The sequence below is a fragment of the Struthio camelus genome, chromosome 11, assembly GCF_040807025.1.
Source record: "Struthio camelus isolate bStrCam1 chromosome 11, bStrCam1.hap1, whole genome shotgun sequence".
NCBI lineage: Eukaryota > Metazoa > Chordata > Aves > Struthioniformes > Struthionidae > Struthio > Struthio camelus.
The window spans coordinates 3,113,010-3,132,857 of record NC_090952.1 but is presented as its reverse complement, the minus strand read 5'-3'; the positions used below and the strand labels follow the sequence as shown (position 1 = coordinate 3,132,857).

The window sequence follows — 19,848 nt, the reverse complement described above, 5'->3', positions numbered from 1 at the left end:
AACATCTCACAGGCTAGCAAATTCTCTTGGCTAAAGCAGCTGACCACATAGTTAAGATATAAATGACAAAGAATCTCCCATCATGTTCGGAAGCTCTGAGGAGAGCAGGCCTTGATGATTTGCTAACAAGGACTCTTTTCAAAGCAGTAGGCTGACCAGGCAACACCTACCAGCCTTTCTGAAGCAAACCCCTAAAAAGTCACACCGCCTTTTTCCCCTTAGCTGGGCACAGAGCAGCCCCAAAATAAAAATCAGCCTGTCCTCCCTCTAATTTCATACCACCTGCAGGAAAAGCACATGCAGAAACTCAATATGGCTCCAAGAGACACAGCACAAGTCAGCCTAAAAGCTGATCGGAGTCCTAAGTTTTAGGCTGTGTTGGCCTTGCAAAGAGGTCAGACACCAGCATATGGGGCCACAAAGGAAATCCAACCCTAGCATAACACAGAAAGACAATCATATATCATTTACGTAGCCGTTTTGACAACTTTGAATATGCTGTGATATACACACCCCCTCATTTCGTAGTAAAGGCGCTACTTTTCCGCTGCGCGTTAAGTTCCGTCCTTCCCAGAGCCCTCAACAGGATTACGGGCTTCCCACGCCAGTCTCTGTAACCCACCACGTAACGTCTCGCTGCAGGCCAATAAAGCCTGTTGGAGCACATCCTCTTCCCCTGCGCTACGTGAGGTATACAGCAAGCGGAGGTACATGTTTTCAACATGTACCAGACGTGTTCACATAGCAGTTATCCTGGATGGTTCTGCTGTGCCCAGCTGCTCTTGTTAGCAATAAACTCAAATTTGCTTTTGAGTTCTAGCATTTTAAGCAAAGAACACATCTATCAACTCTGTGAGAGTCTTAAGAGGTAGCTGACAGTCAAAGAACATGTCAAGATACAGAGGCAAACACGTAACCACATTAGCAAATGCAGACAGGGGAGCAAACCTATCTACAGAGGATTCTTATTTCAATTCTTACCTTTTTCTTCATGGCTGTGCTCGGCATCACCCACCTACAGAGACAAGACCACCTCGTTATGTTGCTCTACTTCTCTGTTATAGGCTTCACTTGAAGCATCCAAATTCCACCCACAGAAGCGTCATGCAAAAGGGGAAGCGCTCCCATAACTGACAGAGCTCATCCCAACCTCCACCCCGCGACAGCCTCTGTTCCAGACGCTACTGCTAAAGGCAAACTTTAAGGAAAGCTTCTCGTTATAAGACAAATCCCCTAACACACCCAGGATGAACAACGCTCCCTTAACCGCACAGCCAAAACAAGCCTCAGCAAGACACACGCAGCGAGCGCCCAGAGGCGCGCTCAGAGGCTTGCCGCACAGCTCCAGCCTCCACGCACACACGCGGAGTCAGGATGAATCCCCGCCGCGCACTGAGCAACCCATGACCAGTGAGTCACATGCCCCAAACCCGATGCTCCCCACCCCCACCCCCCCCCCGTGCCCCCGGCAGCCCCGCTCACCGAGCCGAGCGCGGCCGCGGCCTCCGCGCCCTCCCCCGGGGCTCCCCGCCCGCCGGGGCCGCCCCACCCCGCGCCCCCCGCCCACCCGCTCGGCCCGCCAACGGCTCCCCCCGGCCCGGGCAGCGCTGCCGGGCCCCGCCGCCCCCCCTCCCCCGCTACCTCTAGCCGCGACAGGCGCCTCCCGGGCCGGCTCGGCGGTGCCCGCGGGCGGCGGCGCGGGGCCTGCCCGCCGGAGGGCTCAGCGGGCGGCGAGGGCCGAGCGCACCCCGCTTCAGCCGCTCCGGGCTAGGCCTCAAAGCCGCGGCCTCGCGTCAGCCCGCCGCGCCGCGCCGCGCCGCCGGCACCTCGCCCGCTCCCGCCGCGGCGCCCGGGACCCCCCGCCCCCCCCCCGCCTCAGCGGCGCTCACGAGACCCAGCGCTAGGCGGCCGCCGCCGGTCACGTGAGCGCTCACCCCGCCCTCTCCCGCGCTCCCGTGCCCCCTGCCGCCACGTGACGCGCCGCCGCCAACGGCAGGGCGGGCGGGGCCGAGAGAGGGAAGGAGGAGGAAAGGCGTGGCAGTGAAGCGCCGGCCGCCATCTTACGTGTGGGCAAACCGCTCTTCCTGGGGGGTCTTTATGGAGGAGGAGGCGGTGGCGGGAGGAGGGCGGCCGCCGTGGAATGGCGCGGGGGGTAGGCGCAGGCCGGGCGATCTGGCCGCGAGCGCTCAGTCCCGGGCGCCGCTCGCCGCCCGGTGAGGCGGAGGCCGGGTGGTGCCCCGCTCGGCGGTGGTGCCGGGCGGCGGGGGCACCCGGCGGCGCGCCGGCCCCCCAGGGAGCAGGGCCGTGCCCACAACGGGGAAGCAGGGGCGGGCTCTGAGTGTCAGCGGGCGTGCGGGGAGTGAGAGCGGGGCCAAGGCCGGTCCGGGGGGGTCCCTGCCCGGGCACGGGGCAGAGCGCGCCGGTGCGTCTGGGCCGGGCCCCTGCCCATGCCTAGGGCGGAGCGGTGGCGAAGCAACGGTGGCGGGCGGTTGCGCGCTATCAGCCGAGCGGAGGGGCTGGTTGTCAGCGCCTCCCATATGGTCTAGCGGTTAGGATTCCTGGTTTTCACCCAGGCGGCCCGGGTTCGACTCCCGGTATGGGAAGGGAGAAGCTTTTTTCTTTTTTTTTATTTTTCGCCCCGCGGGCGCTGGGAAGCGGCAGCTCGGCCGCCCCCTCCTCGGGCCTCTCCACGCAACGCGACGGCGGCGGAGCCCCGGGAGAGATTCGGCTACGACTTAAGAGCTGAAGCCGGGGCTTCGGGTACCCCAAAGTGGGCTTCAGGATTCTTCAGACAGCAGACCAGTGCCTTTTTTAGCAATCGTTCTGTCCACCCCGAGGACTGCATACGTGCAGTGTGCAAACCCCATTCCCCTCGTTCTCGCTAAAGAGTCACCCTCCTGACTAGTCAGGATAGCATTTTTGCGCAATAAATCAGGAGCAAGGACCCCAGGAATGTCCTGAAGTTGTTAGATATGTTTTGTCATTGCAAACTCTGTCTCCTACCTCGGTTTAAGGTGTTCAGGTGAGTCAGACAACAGAGTACCTAAACGGGTATATGGAGTTTATTGGGTTTTTCCTCTAACCCAACCAAGAAAGATGGTTGCTTGTATTTCACAGCAGGCTTAAAAGCCCCTGACTATTGTTCAAAACAGGTAGTGTCCTGCTGCCACTCTCGCAGCAAAAATCTGCTAAGATTTATTAAAATATATATAGAGAGAGAGAGAGGGAGGGAAGGAGGAAGGTTGTAGGACTAGTCATTTATGAAGGAAAATTTCATGGTGAAGCTAGATCTCTCAGACAACTTTTTAATGAGTATCTAGATACTCAGACAGGGGGAGAGGGGCAGAATTACATAGCTTACTCACCAAAGAGCATTAGGTCCTACAAAAGAAAGACTCACAAAGCTCATCGCCCGCCTGCATGACTAAAGAAGGAAAAAGTGAAAATGCTGTGGAAGTAGAAAGCTAGACAGATCACTGGTCGTTTTCTTTCAGAGCTGAAAGGAAACCACAGAGGCCTTGTGAGCAAGTTGCCCTAAAGGTTAAGGTACAGGGAGGGGAGCAGCACACCTCTGAACCAGGCTGTCTCCACAGGAGGGAGGTCATCCAAATCGCCTAGCAAGGGCAGAAGAGTCCTCTGGTCTGCATGGGGAAGGGTGGGTCCTCCTGCGTCTCCCCAAACCTGTGAGACTAGGAGAGGAGCCGGTCATCATGTGTCACTGGTATGCTCCTCAAGCGACTCGTGGCAGGGCACCGCTGAGGAGTGTCGGAAGTGTGGGCTTCCCGCGCTTATCCAGGAGATCTCTCTTTCCACAGAAGAGGTACCTCTGCGCTTCAGGCCTGACACAAGCCTATTGCAGCAAAGTGGCACTTGTGCTGCCACAAACGCCGGGAGGCCATCACAGGGCACACAACTGACCCAAGGGGCGTCTGTGTCAGTTCCTGCTTGTAAGGCAAGGGCAGTGACTGAGCGCCCTGACGCGCGCTCAGGAATTGGGAAGGCTCACCGATGTCGAGCGCGCCCCGAGCCATCAGCGCTGCCGCCTGCCCCTGCACCCTCTTGGCACCTGCGGCCGCGTGACGGCAGCTGTGCGGGATCCACGGGCACCGAGTCAGCCGGGCCGTGAGAGAGGACGGGTGCACCGTGTAGCCTTCAGGCAGCACCCAGAACTGCTGCTGCCCACAGAGCAGAGACCCCCGCGCCAAGCCCGTGACCCTGCCGGGCCCCGAGCGCCCCCGTGCCAGCCCAGCAAGCAGCCTGGGGCAAAACAAGCGGGTCTGAGCCTGCGGCAGCTGGGGGGGGGGGTCGCAGTGACTCCCAGACGAGATCACAGGGGTCTTGGGGGCTGTGCGCAGAAGACACCCCGGCTGCGAAGGCAGCTCCCGCGCTTGGGAAGCCCTTCCAACGCCTTTTGGCTTGCTCAGGCTCCTTTCAAGCGGCTCCGCTGCGGCTCGGGGCTGTGTGCCACAGGTCAGGTGGGCCTGAGTGGCAGTCTGGGCCTGGATTTCCACGGAGAGCTCAGGCTCTCTGCGTTATTTTTTCCTAATTCAGCGGAGAGCAGCCAAACCTCGCAAACCAGGAGGGGGCGAAGGGGCGAAGGGGCGAGGGGACGAGGGCGCCCGCCCGGCGCCTCCCGGCGGCCATTTCGCGCCGCGCAGGGGGCCGCGAAGTGCCGCAGTGCGCAGGCGCGCCGGGCACCGCCCCGGATGGGCGCGGTGCAGGGCGGGAGCGCCGGCAAGATGGCGGCGGTGGTGGCGGCCCTGCGGCAGCGGAGGCGCGGGGCCCACCGCCCTCTGGGGACGGCTGCTGTCCAGGGTGAGCGGGGCCGTGGCTTCACTGGGTGCGTACAGCCCGCGTCTGGGACTGGGGGGGGGGGGTTGAGGAGGAGTCTGCTTCCCCTGTCCCCGGGTGGCTGGGAGCTGGGCTGTGTGAGGGGCAGGCCGGGGCCCTGCACTGCCTCTCGGGCGCCCTTCCTGTCGTCCTGAGCCGTCCTGGCACCCCCGTGGGGCGATTTCTGCTTGCTGACGGGGTTGGAGCCGCTTACTCCATCGTGTCCCCGTGGGCTGCTTAATTGTATTTATCTCGTTTGTTTTTCATCACTGCTAGTCTTTTTTTTTTTTTTTTTTGTCCTGGCAAGGTTGTCCAAGGCTCATTTGCTGTGACTCGGCCAGCATCCTGCAGGTCTTAGAAAGATGCCAGTGTTGAGCCCCTCGTGCCCGGCGTCGGCTGTGGACTGTGCAACGGGGACTATGCTAGATGGCTCCATGGGTGAAGGGGTGAGGGTTATGCATGGACAGCCTCCACCTGCACTCCCCCATAAGGACCCTGGGATCCTCTCTCAGCTCTCTTGTGAGGCTCACTGCTTTCCCTGCAGTTTGTGGAGCTGTTGTCTCTTAGAGTCTCCCTGGACCCCACTACCTGGGCTCTTATCTCTCATCTGGGAGAGATTCCTTGTTCTGGGAATTCTAGGGCAGGAGTATTTTGAGGTGCTGCTATCCCTAAACTAAAAGAAAGCAGCATGTTCCTTTTTTCCAGTTACATTCCTGACTCCTTTCCTGTAATTTCCATCACAGTCTGCTGCTAGCAGCCAATTTACAGATATGCAGCTGTAAGAAATGCAATCCTGCTAGCAGGGTTCCAAGTCAGGATTCATGGGAAGGAGCCATTACTTCACACAAAGCTTTAACCTTTTTTTTAATCCATCCCCTTCCTGTTTCCTCAGTTACAATTCCCACGTAATTACCTTCGAGTTGTACTAATTGTGTACCTTATTTAAATTGACTGTAAATCCTGTCCAGGCCAGTGATTTTAAAGATGGGATTCTTCACTCGCACCTGTTCTTCTCCAGCTCTGGTCAGCAGAATATCAGGCATGTAAGATAACCCCGTTTCTTTATTCTCTGGAGACAACTGTTCTAATGCTCCTCTAATCTACGCAGATTCCAGCAGAGAAGAATCCAACGCTATGATGACCTATCTTATTTCACAAGCTTGTTTCTAAATGGGGTGCAGAGTAGATACTAAGCACTGCTGTCGTTCTAGACTTGAAATGTGCGGGAATCAATGCTCTAAAGGCTGAAGTAACAATTTGTTATACAGAGAGACAAATTTCAAACCCTGAAGGGCCACCATAGCCTTGAGTCTAAGGAAGGAGACAAAGAAACGCAGTTTTGATAAGACCTTGCAAATGGGACGGGAACAAACACAGAATGGACGTGCAGCCACCAACACTGGCAAATCCAAAATGCTGCTTTGCAAACCTGTCACGCATCCATATGCACAGACAATGGTACCTCACACGCCTACAACAGATTCTTAATAATGGTCCCAGCGAGTGCAGCAACCATCTCCTGTGATTTTAGGGTGCTGTGATCCAGCCTGGAGAAGGAGCGTAAAATTAGTAAATCACTGCCCAAAGTGGCCCAGAACAAAAGCCAGTTTATTTGAGGTCAGGAGGACATATTTCATGTGTTTCATATAGTTTTGTTTTTTTAAAATCTCTGAACAAACTGTTTTCCTTCCCTCTAGAAGAGTTCAGAGTGCGCTATGGACAGAGAACGCGAGGCCATCACGTTCTGCCTCAAGCCCCGCGATAAAGTAGCCTCCTGTGCTGCCTGCTGAGGATTATGGAGAAAGTGTGAGTGCAATACTAGGTGTTGCCCAGGGAATACTTGTAAACTTGGTAAGCTCCTGCTGGTTTTTAATGCTACTTAAGTGGTAGTTAAGAATCAAAGAGGCTTATGCACACAGGATGGAGTTCTCATTTTGTCTTCAATAATAAGTGGTAAACAATACTGAATACAGCAGCTAAATGCCTCTTTATTATGAGGCACTGGAAGATTCAAACCAAATTAACTGTCGTGTTACACACCGCTGCATACACTAGTAACGAAGAATATTCATAGAAAAAGCTTCAAATCTCTTGCTAGAAAATGGGAAATGAGGGGAATCAAGCTGTAGCCTGCATTTCTAAGAATAATCAACATTATTTGTATAAGAGCAAGTAAAAAAGTTACAGTTCTGCACAGGCTTGGGACAGATGAGAGTAAAAGTCTCTTAACTGACAGAACTGCCCGATAATTGACAATCACTTTCCCAAAGACAGCTAGTAATGCAGTCTTGCTGGAATCTGCTCTCAAGTCTGAGAACATTCGTGCCTTTTGAAGTGATTTAAGAGGAGCTATAGAGTCAGAGCTGTCAGATTTGCAGATGAAAAGGCAATTTGACTCCATAGGAATGGTAGAAAAATGTATCAGTTATTCAGACGGGGCTTCGGGGTAATGGTAAGCTGAACAAAATTGCAAGCTCTGCAACTGCTAGAATTACAACATATCTAGGGACAAAAAGCGTGGCTCACATGCAACGTGTTGCCATACTGAAGGGATTTAGAAGTAAGGACAAAACCAGCTAGCATGAGCTTCAGCACTGCACTAGGAGACTCATCACAAAGATGAGCAGGGGAGAGGGAGTTATTAGCAGAAAATGGTATTGCTTTGAGTAACTTCGGGGGAGCCAGGTATAAGAAGTGTCTCATTCGCCTATCTATGCATCAGACAGGAAACAAGTGAAAACAGATCAGAGGAGAAAGCTAGCAGAGCAATTTAAGTTCTGAGGAGGAAGAATACCTATAGCAGAAAGACCTCAAAAGATCAATCTCTTAACCATGAGAAGACTGGTTAACCAAGACAAGGGGTTTATATTCTGTTACCTTCTTGCAGAGGCAGCGTTGTTGATGCTGCATTTAGATAGTTGCCTGTTAAAAGCCTAATATTAGACAATTCTATATATTTGAACCAGGTGCTGCATTTTTTGAGAATTGCTAAAATCAGAGACCTAGCTGAACTTTTTCATCACCTGAAGTTTTTAGACCTAGGCTTGATGTCCTGAAAAAGGAAGAAAAAGAAGTTATGCCTTAGGTCAAAAATAGAACCTGTGATCTTTGAGAATGGACTCTTCTGTCTTTAAAATTTATGGAGGAATGCATCTCTGAATATTTGAGAATATCAGATGAGGGAGGGAAAGACAGACTAGGCTGGTCTCTGTCTCAAGATACACAAATTTTAATTTTCTCCAAACAAGCACGTTTACATCAAACCTTCCACCGATATTTATAGCTCTGCTTTTTTGCACCAGAAGTCTGTAGCCAGCCTGAAGAAGTTACCCAGCTGAAGAAAAAGGAGCGATGAAGAGAGTAATTCAAAGTCTACCAGAATCAAGATATTTCTTCAAAAAAATGCAAATATCAGATCTCAAAACAGTAAAGGTAAGCTCTTAAATGAGGATGGGGAAGAGGAAGAAAGGTAGCCTATGCCTTAAGAGGAAAAAAGTAATTGTTTTGACCTACTGGGAGAGAGAAATGCATCACAAGGCAATGTGCCAAAAAGATTTAGAGAGATTCTCTTCTTTCTCTCCTCTTGGGAAGCTCAGTGCCAGTCTTCCTCTTCCTGTCCTGGCATACCTGGAATGCTTGTTTGCTTACTGCTCTCACGTGCATCCTTGTTATAGTAAATTAGCATTAGATCCTGACAGTGGCATTCTGCATTGGCTCAGAAAGGTGTTTCCTTTACTTTTGAATGAAGGAAAAGTCATTCCGAGCAGGAACATATGCACCTGAATGTAAGCTCCACACTGTCATGTGCAATGACAACATTCCTCTGTTTTAGATTCCACTTGAAGAATGAGATAATGGCACAATTAGTTTACTGCCTGAATTGATATGTCTTCAAAAGCACTACAGTGTGTTTGGCAGCTGGTGGGAAGTAATGATACATTGTTTTGTATCATCAGTATTACAGGCTGCTGCTACTTTCATCTACCCTTTTTGGGGAAGGCTGGGGGGAAGAGTAGAATTTTAGGTGCATTTTTTTTCCCCTCTTTCTACCCTCCTCCTCCATCTTTCAAACACATTTTCAAAGAAAGAAAGAAATTGTTTAAGTCTGAGACTTAAGTGCTATAACAAGAATCGTATATTACTCGAATAAAATACTTTTAATTTCCTGATATTTATATAGGGGGTAAACTTACATGTATAATGCCCGCATTAATTCACTACCATTACCTAATCTGTTACTACTTATAAAATGCCTGCTGCTACACACAGATCTATATATTATATACTCATAATTAATGCTAGAAGCTAGTATTGGCAGAACCTTTATTTGAACAGTCCAAAATGCTCTACAGCCATAAAATTGTTCACAGACTGTATAAAAAGAGTAACACTAACTAAGGAGACAAGTTGTGACCACTAACAAAAAGCAGTGATTTACTACCTTGGACTTTCAACCTCTGACTTTGATTGTTACAAAGTAACAAGTAAATAGCTGAACCAGACCTGCACTATTTCCTTGACAGGCTGCTCAGCTTTTAATGGTAAGGGATGTTTGCAAAGAGCATGACTAGTATAATAAAGTGTGAAAACATCAGTACTGATGAGCTTTTTGCAACACTACAGGAAACGAGCAGTTCCTGAGGTATCTGGACTTCTGTAGCAGTGATCACAGCCTGAACACTATTACTGTTAGAAAAACACTAATAGCTTGATCACCTATATATCCCTCAGCTGGCTTGATTACTACAGCTATTACCCATGAAAGCAAATAGCCTTTTATAAAGGCAAATACTGTCTCTTCAAAACTTCCAGCAAGTCCACAAAATTGTGACTAGTTTTGATCAGCAACTGCTTTCTTCAGACCGAGCTGCAAGAACTTTAGTAGGACAAAACAATTGGTCTTCAAGGGAGAACTTTGTTCCCCAGAGCTTAAAGAGAAACCTGAGATTCATTATTGTCTGATTAAAACTTGTATTAAACCCTCAAGCAAATGAAAAGGCGCTTTCTTCCAAGGGGTCTGACTATTTTATCTCCTTCACTGCAGGTTTTTCTTAGCATCATGGTCCATTCAGTAAACAAAATAGTACAATAAATATTTTAATCAATTTTAAATAACTTATATAAGAGAAAGACATCAAAATGATGTATTGCAGGATTTAGTCTTCACTGCACGTGCTACCCTGGTGCCGTGGACTTGCTTTAAAACATCAGTAACATACATTTTTTTTGCAGCAGTGCTTAAGCCGCAAACATACATTTGATCTCAAGTATGACTGCTCATAGAAAACCACAAACGTGTCACTAGGTAACAATCTACACAAGCAGTTATTCAGTCTGATCCTTTGGCTCTCGGTACTTCCACTGGATGCAGTCAAAAATGTCTTCACGTTCCAGTGGTGGGGCTTCCCAGCAACTCCTGCAAGCACGTTAAAAATGAGATTTAAAGGTAGAAGTTCTGTACTGCCCTGAGCGGCCAACTGCATTACGAGATTAATACAAACTCTTGCAAGCAAACAGATTGGCACGTGCCTTCTCATATCGTCTTAAAGGTATTTACATATTAATTCCATTTCAAGCCAAAGGAAATAAGGCATCTTAATTACCTTTAAGGTTATATATGCTTAGGGAGATTTAAAGCAAGAGAAATAAATAGCCAGTCTCTCCCCCCCCCCCCCCCCCCCCCCATTCCTGCAAAAGTAACTCAAGGACATCAATAATCTTGTTAAAAGAATAGGAAAACAAATGCGTGCTATGCATAGCACTCAAAGACCCATTCTTTAGGTCAATAATAAAACTTTCTGAAGTACTTTAACTGGGTGAGGTAACTGTTTTTGTACTCCAATGAAAAATTTAGTAAACTACAGCGTTACCCGAGGCCTTGGTAATACGTTAAGAAACAAATTTAAGATCACACAGCATATAACTAGAAAGAATGTTCTGCGCGGAGGCCTGAACTGACCGGTGATGCCTAGGGATGACTTGTACGCTTGTTGCGTGTGAAGCCCGTTTTCAGAGCATGAGTTCTTATTTCCTATCAAATATATCACTGCTTATGAAATACAGTACACTGCAGTAATACTGATCTTCGGGAGGTGAGCCTGGAATAAGAGAGAAAGAAAAATATAAATTATTGAAGACAAAATAAAGTTGCAAGCCACTTGGAATTTGGCTGTTCAGACGACTTTCTAGATTTATCGCCCATTTAAGTGCACATGTTCTGGGATGCTGTGCACCTTCTTTTCCCAGAAGCCTGGTGCAAGAATGAATTGCTTATTAAAGAAAAGTACAGCACAACTATAAACTATTGGTGTTCAACCGCTGCATGACTGTGGGGCTTGCATACCTCCTAAGAACAACTGTCAAAGCAGCATGACAAAGCAGGTCATAATTCTGAAACTAGATGTTTTGCAGTCTTGAGTTGAAAGACAGCGTTCTTGCTGTTAACCCATCATAAGAGATTGGCAGCTGTTCAGTGGCTTCCATACTACCCAAAGGAATTGGCTACCTATTAAATGCTCCGTTTTGAGCACGGAAATAGACATGTGAATGCACAATTTTAAGCAAATGCCTGTGGCATAGTAGAGATCTAGTATATCTTTTAGGTTTGCTGGATACAGTCCTATGTGGATAGGCTGTTCCATCTTCTTTATTTGGCAGCTAACAGAAACTCCATGAGGAAGCAAAGAAGGCAAGGTATTCAAAATAAAATTAAATGGGTTTGAGGTAGTCTCAGAGGGTTAGATTGATCTCCACCACTGCCACTTTTTGAAATGCACATTCTAAATACATGTACTTCTATGAGCACATGCATTCTTGAGAGGCTAATAATAGATGGTGCTTGTTAAATAGGAGAGAGAGTAATACAGAGTTTAGAAATCTCAGAGGGATTTATGGCACACACGCGTTACGATAAACCGAAAACGAAAAGCAAAACACATCAAAAAACATCCTTAAAGATTTCAGCAACACCATGCTAATACAGCTTGTCTGCACCGTAATTCTGTTGCTTGGCCTGAGTGCAAGGCTGCGTTTAGCAAGTTACTGAAATCCACGTTCATTAAGGTCAATGAATGTCTGGATTTGGGGCTGATCACCTGTCATACTGGAGAGCAAAGTTAAATCCCTGCTGAACTGATTAAATATTTTAGAAGAACATTTGGATGTCATATAGTACTGTTAATCACTATTTTATGCTGCTACGAGGGCTGGAGTTCAACTTAGTTTACAACTACTTCTTAAACTGGTAGGTATTCAAGCAGGAAGGACCACAAGACTTCCCAGCTTCTGTTCCTCTGCCGTAATTATCATCAGGCTGCTAACAATGCACAAGCATAAGCAGATCACAGCAGCTTAAGGGAAATGCTGATAAAGCTCGAGCTGATAGAAGTAAAAAATGAGAAGCTCTTCCTTGAGATCTCTTCTGACACTTTCCATATCAAACTGCTTTGTAATCTCTATGTAATCCACTTTTAAGCTTTGTTGTTTTATGTCTAGTCTGTGACCACCTAAGATGATACTGCAGTAACCGGGGGAAGAAATGAACCATAACGAATCATTAGAAATGTTTACACAGTAGACAGTCCCAATTGGAGATATATCTTCCAGCTTCATGCTGAGATTTCCCCTTCTATTCTTAGCTTTATTTTGAAAGCTTGACGCTGCTTGTGCTTGTCAAGTTATGCAGTCTGTCTCCAGACTGAGACTTGCCCTTCTCAGAGTCTCAGCGGCCATTGCATTTCTGTTTTCTGCAGCACTCCTTTCTTAATCTTCCACTTTGAAGACAAGAACTATTACAGAACCATTTCTTAAACCCGACAGGATTACACAGAGCGAATGTTCAAACTATTAACCAGCTTGTAGAACTCTGAATGCAAACTGGGATGCCAAGTGCCTCTGCTTTAGCTCACAGATGCACACTGAACTTTAAATCAATACAGCATGCACACTCAAACTGACAGGCAAGAATGAGAGGAGTTATTCCCACGTGAACTCTGAAGCTGTAATTGTCCTGAGAAATTTAGTCAGTCACAATAAAATGTGCCAAAAGAACGGACGTTTTCATCTTTTCAAAGGTAAAACTAGTACAAATGGCAAAGGATTTGGGGAAGCTAACCTAATGTCACTCCTGTTACTAGGAGTACTCTTTAACAGATAAAAAGCGTGCGCTGACAAAAGACCAGGAATGGAAATTCTTCACCTAATAGTGGTAAGGTACACATACTGCTGCTTCACCTCCACCCCTGCTTTACAACTGGAGACAGTTCTTTTTAGTTTGTCCAGCTAAGCCAGGGAGGCTTTTCCAGTGAACTTGACCTTTTTTTTTTTAGGATTATCACAGTCCCTTAGGTTAGACCCCCTTCAACTCCTACATATTAGAAGCAATTTTGAACACTGGTGCTCACATTTTCACCAAGGCTATTTGACCAGGATACCTGCAGCTGTTAAGAAAACTTAAGTGAAGCAAGACAATGCGCAATGTACACGTTTAAAAAAAGCTGTACTGTGAGCAAGGGACCTAACAAAATGCAACACCTACACTTCCTATAATTCACTGTGCTCACTAGATGCCTCCCACGTTCCGTATTATGTCCCAAGTCTACCAACGTATCCTCTAACCTCACTGTGCAACAAAATCCTCAGAAAAGGATTTTCTCACAAAAGTACATTAAGCATTAGACAAAACAAGGTAAAGGTGCGCCTGAAATCAGATCATTTTTCAAGATATTTGGGACAGAGTAACAAGGGGAGTAACAGTGCAGCTGAAGAAATCAGGTAGTGCCGAGCTTATGGGGAAACGTTAGGTAAAATAGAGATATGGTCAACATTGTCATGAATGTGATTTCAGTGGGATTCAGCTACGAAACATACAGGAACAACTACAAAAATACCTGCAGATTTTCTAATACTGAGATCTTTACAGGAGAAATTCACTAAGTACTTAGCTGCCAAAAAGTTATTAAACCCCCCCACAGCTCTGACGGTCTAAACACCACATTTTGTATAGGTCCTAGCTTCTGTCATGAGATGTAATCCCCCCACATCCCTAAGCTCCCAAAAGACCCCTTACCATGAATTTGGTTTCACCTTTAGGCTGCATATCTGTGACAGAGCAGACTTTTTCCAGTTCTTGCACAACTTGATGCAAAGGTTTTGGCTATGAACGGTGACAAAGATAAGTAAATAAAATTCACAAATAACAAGGCTTTCTTACTTGTTTACTAAACAGTGACTAGCCTAAGTACTGTAGGTCGCTCTCTGTGTTCTTCTCTATGAAATCTGACTGAGGGAAAGCATTACAGCAATACTGAGAAAAGGTAACAAAATTGCAACTGGGAAACCGTTAGGAAAAATTTTCCACTGGAATCTGTGTCATCAGACTGCTCTCATTAGAAATGAGAAAACTTGTTTCTTAATTTGAGTTTTGAACTTTCAAAGTAATTAATCTATAGCAGTGGTGCAAAAGCTAAAATATTTTATTAGAATGTCCCCAGAGTTAGCCCAGAGAGATTACAAACCACAGGAGGGTGTATGTTTCTCCTCCAACTGGTTGTGGCTACGTAAAGAGATACTTAGTTTGCCTTCATTCACTTCTTCATTCAGCCACTTGGTTCAATTACAGGTTGTAAAAGTGTACAATGTTGCAGGGTGCGGAGTGGGAAGGAAGGAAGGGTAAGAGTAAACACACTAAATATTTCTGCAAGATGAACAAAGCCTAAAATACATACACAGGAGAAGTGACTCTGACTCTTCAAAATAAATAGGTTATTGCTACAATAACAAAGCAAGATGCAAGAAGCTGGCAATTCATATCTGAGATTGTGCATCTTCTGCAGAATTTAAGCACATGCCCCCTTCTGATAGTAGGGCATGGTAGTCATCCATGGTAACACAAAGACACATACCTGTTTGGGTGATTTAGGTTTGAAACTCAGGAGACTATCCGTATGCCTGTTTGACTCCATGCCTAGGAAAGCAACAAGCAAAGAAAAATCCCTCTATGTGAACACTGCTGTCCATTCTACCGAGACCAGCTAACATTTAAGCATTGTGTCTGAACTCCAGTGTGCATCATCGATTAAAAACTACAATAGCAATGAAGGACATTCATCTACCCTGCTCTTACTGTGTTTTTCTAATTAGCGTTATTCTAATAGAAAACAGTCAGTGATTATCCAAGACATTTGTGAAAAAGTGATCTTCAAGTAAGGACGCTGCTTTTCCATCAAACAACAAGACTTAGCATCACCCCGTATCTCAGAAAGCACCCAAGAACTTCCTCCTATACGTGGGAGTAATGAAGTATAGATGCCCGTAAGATAAAATAAAATGAACAATTCATTCTACTCATTATAGATAGAAAAAAAAAAGCTATTATTTTTCTGGGTGTTTCATCACTGAGCCAGCTAGCCAGGTTGATATTAAAACAGAGGACAGGATTCCAGCATAAACTGACTCTCAAAAGGAGCAACATATATTAAGACAAAAAGCCATGCTAGCAATTTTCAGGTCATATACATATCAGTAAATTCACCATCTTATTAGCTCAAAATAAACACAACAATATCACAGAGCCCAGTCTCATTTATAACTGCCATAGACCATAGCAATATAGTTTGTATCCAGTTTCTTTACCTCTTCCAGCACGATTTCCTATGGAAAGAGGGAAGATGAGTCACTCAAGAGGTCAGTCATTCATTTGCATTCACTAGCATATGTCCTGGATGACCATGTGCATTTGCAAATGCATTCAAATGTTCTGATGTGCATTTGCAGCGTTTCTTCCCTTGGGATTCTTTTCGCAGAATATCTGCATGTATAAAAATAAAATTGGCTGAAACAGTGGTAAGGACAGCATCTCAAAATTTTAGTCAACTACAGGCAAATCAGAAGAAATAGCACCATTTATATTACTGACACTTCACAAATAAAGCTTAAAAAACAGCATCTCACGAAGCAACTGCAAACTCACAATTGTAAATTTGACAGGTCTTGGGAGATGGCGTCACTGCATATTCTTTTCCCTGTATCTGAAAAGCTGCTATGTGGTGGGCGTAATATGACCAACTGGTGCCTATTTACATAGACCTCCGAAACCACAAAAGTTACTTGACAAAACTCAGTCCATCAGCAATAAGCAGGAAAAGGTCCCTCACCCACGGTCAGAGGTGACCTACGTTGCCAAAAGCCAAACGGAGCTTGCGAGCCAGCCAAGTAGAGCTCTGGAAATATCTACCCAGAGAGCTGCAGAAAACATGGACTGCCAGCATGCTGCTTGACTGCAGAGGAAAACAGGCCGGGTGAGAGGATGGCGCGCTGCCTGCCCCACCAGCCAGCACGTTCATTATCTCTCCAGCACCAAAACCACTGAGGAAAAAACGCTGGCGGTGGCACTGCAGCCAGGGAGCGCCACATACTTGCTGACACTCCAAGCCCAGCCAAACAAAACTAACCCCGCTCTAATCCACTTGCAATAACGGAAGGAATTTCTAGAAAATGAAGCACCCTGGTTAGGTTGTGCTTTGGAGGCTTACCGTGAGTTCAACGCGAAATAGGACCACAGGTAATACCGTGTATCAGAAGAAAGCTCTAGGCACTTAGCCTGAAAACTAGCTGCCCTAACGGCCTCTGCTCAGGTGAGCAGCACAGTTACAACGCGGACCTGCAGACTTGCAGAGCCGAACTTCCATTTCTCACAAAAGCCGTTGTTTGCATTGATGAAAGAACGTAAAGTATTCCCAGAAATCGTTAGTTTTGAGGCTTTTGCTGAGCGTCCTATTCCCCGCTTTCTACTCCACCTGTCCGTCCGTTTCAGGCTGGACGTGAGTCCCTCCAGCGACGACGGAAGATTCACGAAGTAAGCAGCCTACCCCACGAAGTACAAAGAAGAGCAACTATTAAAGAGCAGAGCGCAAGGGGAGGAAACCCACCTTTGCCGACTCGTGCAATTGTCCACCTGACACCCCCCCCCCCAAAAAAAATCCATCTTCTCAGCTACCTTAGCACCCGCTCCATCTTAAATATCAGAAGAAGGGCGGGAAAAAAACCCACAAGTTAACTTCAGGATCATTTATAGATCTTATCTCCAGAAAAATACAAGCCCAGTAAGGACCAAGAGGCCTCTGAAATCGCCACCAAGCACCGGCAGGAAGGGAGCGATGCTCTTCCCGGGGACACGGCGAGCGGCACGGACCCCTGCGAACCGAGGGCACCGTTAAGGGCTCCCTGAAACCGGCTGGCTGTAACCGGGCTTCGGCTCCTGCTGCCAGCGTCCCCGGGCTGCGCGAGCCGGGCGGCACCGCGGCGGAGGGGGGTCAGGCGTGCGCGGGGGCGCCCGGCCCGGCGGCAGGTGCTCTTGCCAGGCGGCGGGCAGAGGACGCTGGGGGCCGGGAAGGGCCTGAGCAGCCCGGGAGGCTGAGGGAGAGGCACGGAGCGGCTCCGGGAGCCCCAGTGGCGCTGCAGGGGACAGCCCGGCCTTGAGGCAGGTCCTCGGGGAAGGAGAAGTGCGTTGCCTCGGCCCGTGGGACGATGGGCGCTATTAATTACCGTCTTTAGTTACCAAAACTGCTGTAAGAGCGGGAAGGACTAGAGATGCCCACGTACGGAGCGCACGCGAGGTTAATGAAAGCAAAGAAACCAACGCGAACCACGACAGCGCCTGAGCAACTAACCTCAAGGAAGCTGTTTAGGCATCAGGAGTAACGTAGCCTCCAGTCACATGCAGAGAGGTGGTTCCATCGATGGCAGCTACAGCTTTGGAAAAGGGCTCTGAAGCTGCGGTAGCCTAATGGTTGGGCTCATCGTGCAGGGTAACCCCCAAAGAAGGGCGCCCGGCAGAGCAGAAGCCGCTAACCTAGCGATGCAGTTGTACCTTTCAGGCATTTTCTTTGAGGCAGCCGTCCAAGGGTAGAAGGTATCTAGGAGAAGCTTCCAAAAGGTGATAGGTTTGAAGCAGAGGGAAGCTAATTAAGTGTTATCGCTCTTCTAGGGAGTCAAAGATGGAGAACCGAGGGTTGAAAGCGTCTGTAGGGCAGTTTGAGAGGCAATAGCTGCCCCCCGCTCCCTCAGCGCCTCCTCCTCTCCCCTTCCCCTCGTCCGCGCTTGCTGCAGATCGGGAAGCCCAGCCCCGGCCACAGCGCGGCTCCGCTCACCTCCCGCTGCCCAGCACCCTCCCCAAACCAGCGCCTGGCCTCAGCCCCCCCCCGAGCCCCAGCCGAAAGCCCGCTTGTGGGCCAGCCTGCCGCCCGCCTCTCCACAGCTCCGGGGTGTCTGCGCCCACGAGGGCGACGGCCCGGGCACCAGCCGAGCCCTTGGGGCCTGAAGGCGAGATCAAAACCGAGGGAAGGTCAAATACGCGCTCCAGGCAGAGGCTGCCCCGTGCGGTCCCAGCGCGCGGCGGCACCACCCTCTTTTACTTGTTATTTCCGTCCGCCGCGGCAGCACAGAAGACGATGCCATGCGCTCCAGCCCTGTCGATACAGTTGACTATGCTTTGCTTAGCTTTCCTTTCGTTGTTTGGTTCATTTTGTTATCATTCACATGTACACACGTATGTGTGTATATATATATGTACACACATAAAGGGGAAAGGTATTATACTCCCTTTTAAGTTGAACTGGGTGACTGAACTTTGAGAACAGCAAAACGGACACAAACCAAGAGAGCAGAAGCAAGAAATGGATCTAATGTAAAGCTGCCTCCACCTCCAAAGAGGAGAAACCCTGTTTCTCTCACTAAGGATAGATGTCCCTCTTGCTATTCTCTGTCACGATTAACAGATCATCAACGTACAAAGCAGCAGCTCTATGTAACACAGAAAATTAGACTTATACAGGCAGATGCAACTTTGCGCACTTACAAAAGACACGTTTGGAGAGCTATGAGAAGCCCAGGTAAATCACTTAAGTCTACAAAAGCTTTCCACAGCACACTGTACTTGGACAAACTGCACCCATTAGGTGGAGCTTTTCAAAGCTGGGACCAGGAGGACTGCACCTGCGTGCGTCCTTGCTCGAGGAAGAGCAGAAAAATTACACACAGTGGAAGCCAGAGGTCCCTCGACTATGGGCACCCCAAAGCACTGTATGCACAGGATGTATATACTCACTCATCGAGTTGATGACAAAGGGATTTTTGTTCCTGAGGAGATGACTAGTAAACTGTAAAGATGTACAACTACAGTGTTCCTGTCTTGGGAAAATAGCAGCAAGGCATCAATCATTGCAAGGAAGTCGTCTGATCCGAGAACCGTCTTTTGAAGTCTGGAAAAAGCATAGGCAGTAGACAATGGTCTTCACAAAAAGGAATACACTTTGAAGTTGAAAACTTTGCTTTACCAAAAGGAGCTTGCTGCTCTGCACATCCAATCAGAACTGGGCTCAGGCGCATCATGGCACAAATCAGAAGTGGCATTTAGCAGTTTTTAATGGAAACTCTCTTTCAGCAATACGGCTGGTGTCCTAGGACTGTTTTGTCCAAGTACTGTGCTATGCGTGTTGTGGGCTGTGGTATTACCGTGTAGTACCATGTCGCTGCTAGTGTATGCGTAACCCCAACTCTCTGCTATAGCAAAGCTATTTTTGTAGCTCGGTACTGGAACAAGGATATAACTTGCGAGAGCAAAATCCAGAATATAACAACCACATAAAACATCAGTGGTGAAGGACCTTTGCCCTGAAAGTACAAACAATACTTGAACCTGCTTACTTCAAGGAAGCCGCTGGAAGGACTTAGAGCCTATCGTTCTTATAATACTGGAAACAGAAACTGTTTGGAGGGACCAGAGTAGCAGAAGAGAAAGGAGTGCCAAGAAAAGGAATACTGGTGATCTATTATCCTGATCGCTGTTAATAGAGGTATTAATAATAAAGCCATCCTTACAGGAGAAACATCCATTTGATGTTATTACTTCAGTTGGTTTACGTTTTTGTCTTCTCTTGAACTTCAGCCATGGCAATTAATCTAAATTGGTCTCTCTTACCCTTTTCACACATGCACATACAAAAAAAAAAAAATACACCC

General features: G+C 47.9%; 1 protein-coding gene, 1 long non-coding RNA gene and 1 other non-coding gene across 21 annotated transcripts in view; 2 read left to right on the top strand and 1 right to left on the bottom strand.

The window, feature by feature from the left end:
• Positions 1 to 1,949, bottom strand: part of LOC104137806 (ras-related GTP-binding protein A) — a 16,891-nt gene extending 14,942 nt beyond the window's left edge. For 2 of the 9 annotated variants that reach the window (XR_011143585.1, XM_068957748.1), the window contains exons 1-2: positions 1,642 to 1,851; positions 982 to 1,015 (exon numbers count right to left, since the gene is read on the bottom strand). Coding sequence is in view for 8 of the 9 variants with exons in the window: in XM_068957748.1 (XP_068813849.1) it covers positions 982 to 1,008 (27 nt within the window). In the remaining variant the exon portion in view is untranslated. Of the gene's footprint in view, positions 1 to 981; positions 1,016 to 1,242; positions 1,395 to 1,482; positions 1,524 to 1,641; positions 1,852 to 1,889 lie in introns of those variants that run through there. The other 7 variants (XM_068957756.1, XM_068957751.1, XM_068957755.1 and 4 more) reach the window with 7 other exon arrangements.
• Positions 1,273 to 19,848, top strand: LOC104137823 (uncharacterized). Of its 11 annotated transcripts, none has more exons than XR_011143595.1 (4): positions 4,698 to 4,815; positions 5,138 to 6,681; positions 8,133 to 8,262; positions 15,817 to 19,848. It is a non-coding gene; the product is annotated as an uncharacterized lncRNA (long non-coding RNA). The 11 variants fall into 11 exon arrangements; XR_011143596.1 differs by lacking the exon at positions 15,817 to 19,848 and adding an exon at positions 12,078 to 14,030; XR_011143592.1 differs by lacking the exon at positions 15,817 to 19,848 and having other exon boundaries at positions 5,138 to 5,873; positions 6,528 to 6,681; positions 8,133 to 10,513.
• On the top strand, positions 2,532 to 2,603 carry TRNAE-UUC (transfer RNA glutamic acid (anticodon UUC)). Its single transcript has one exon. It is a non-coding gene; the product is annotated as a tRNA-Glu (tRNA).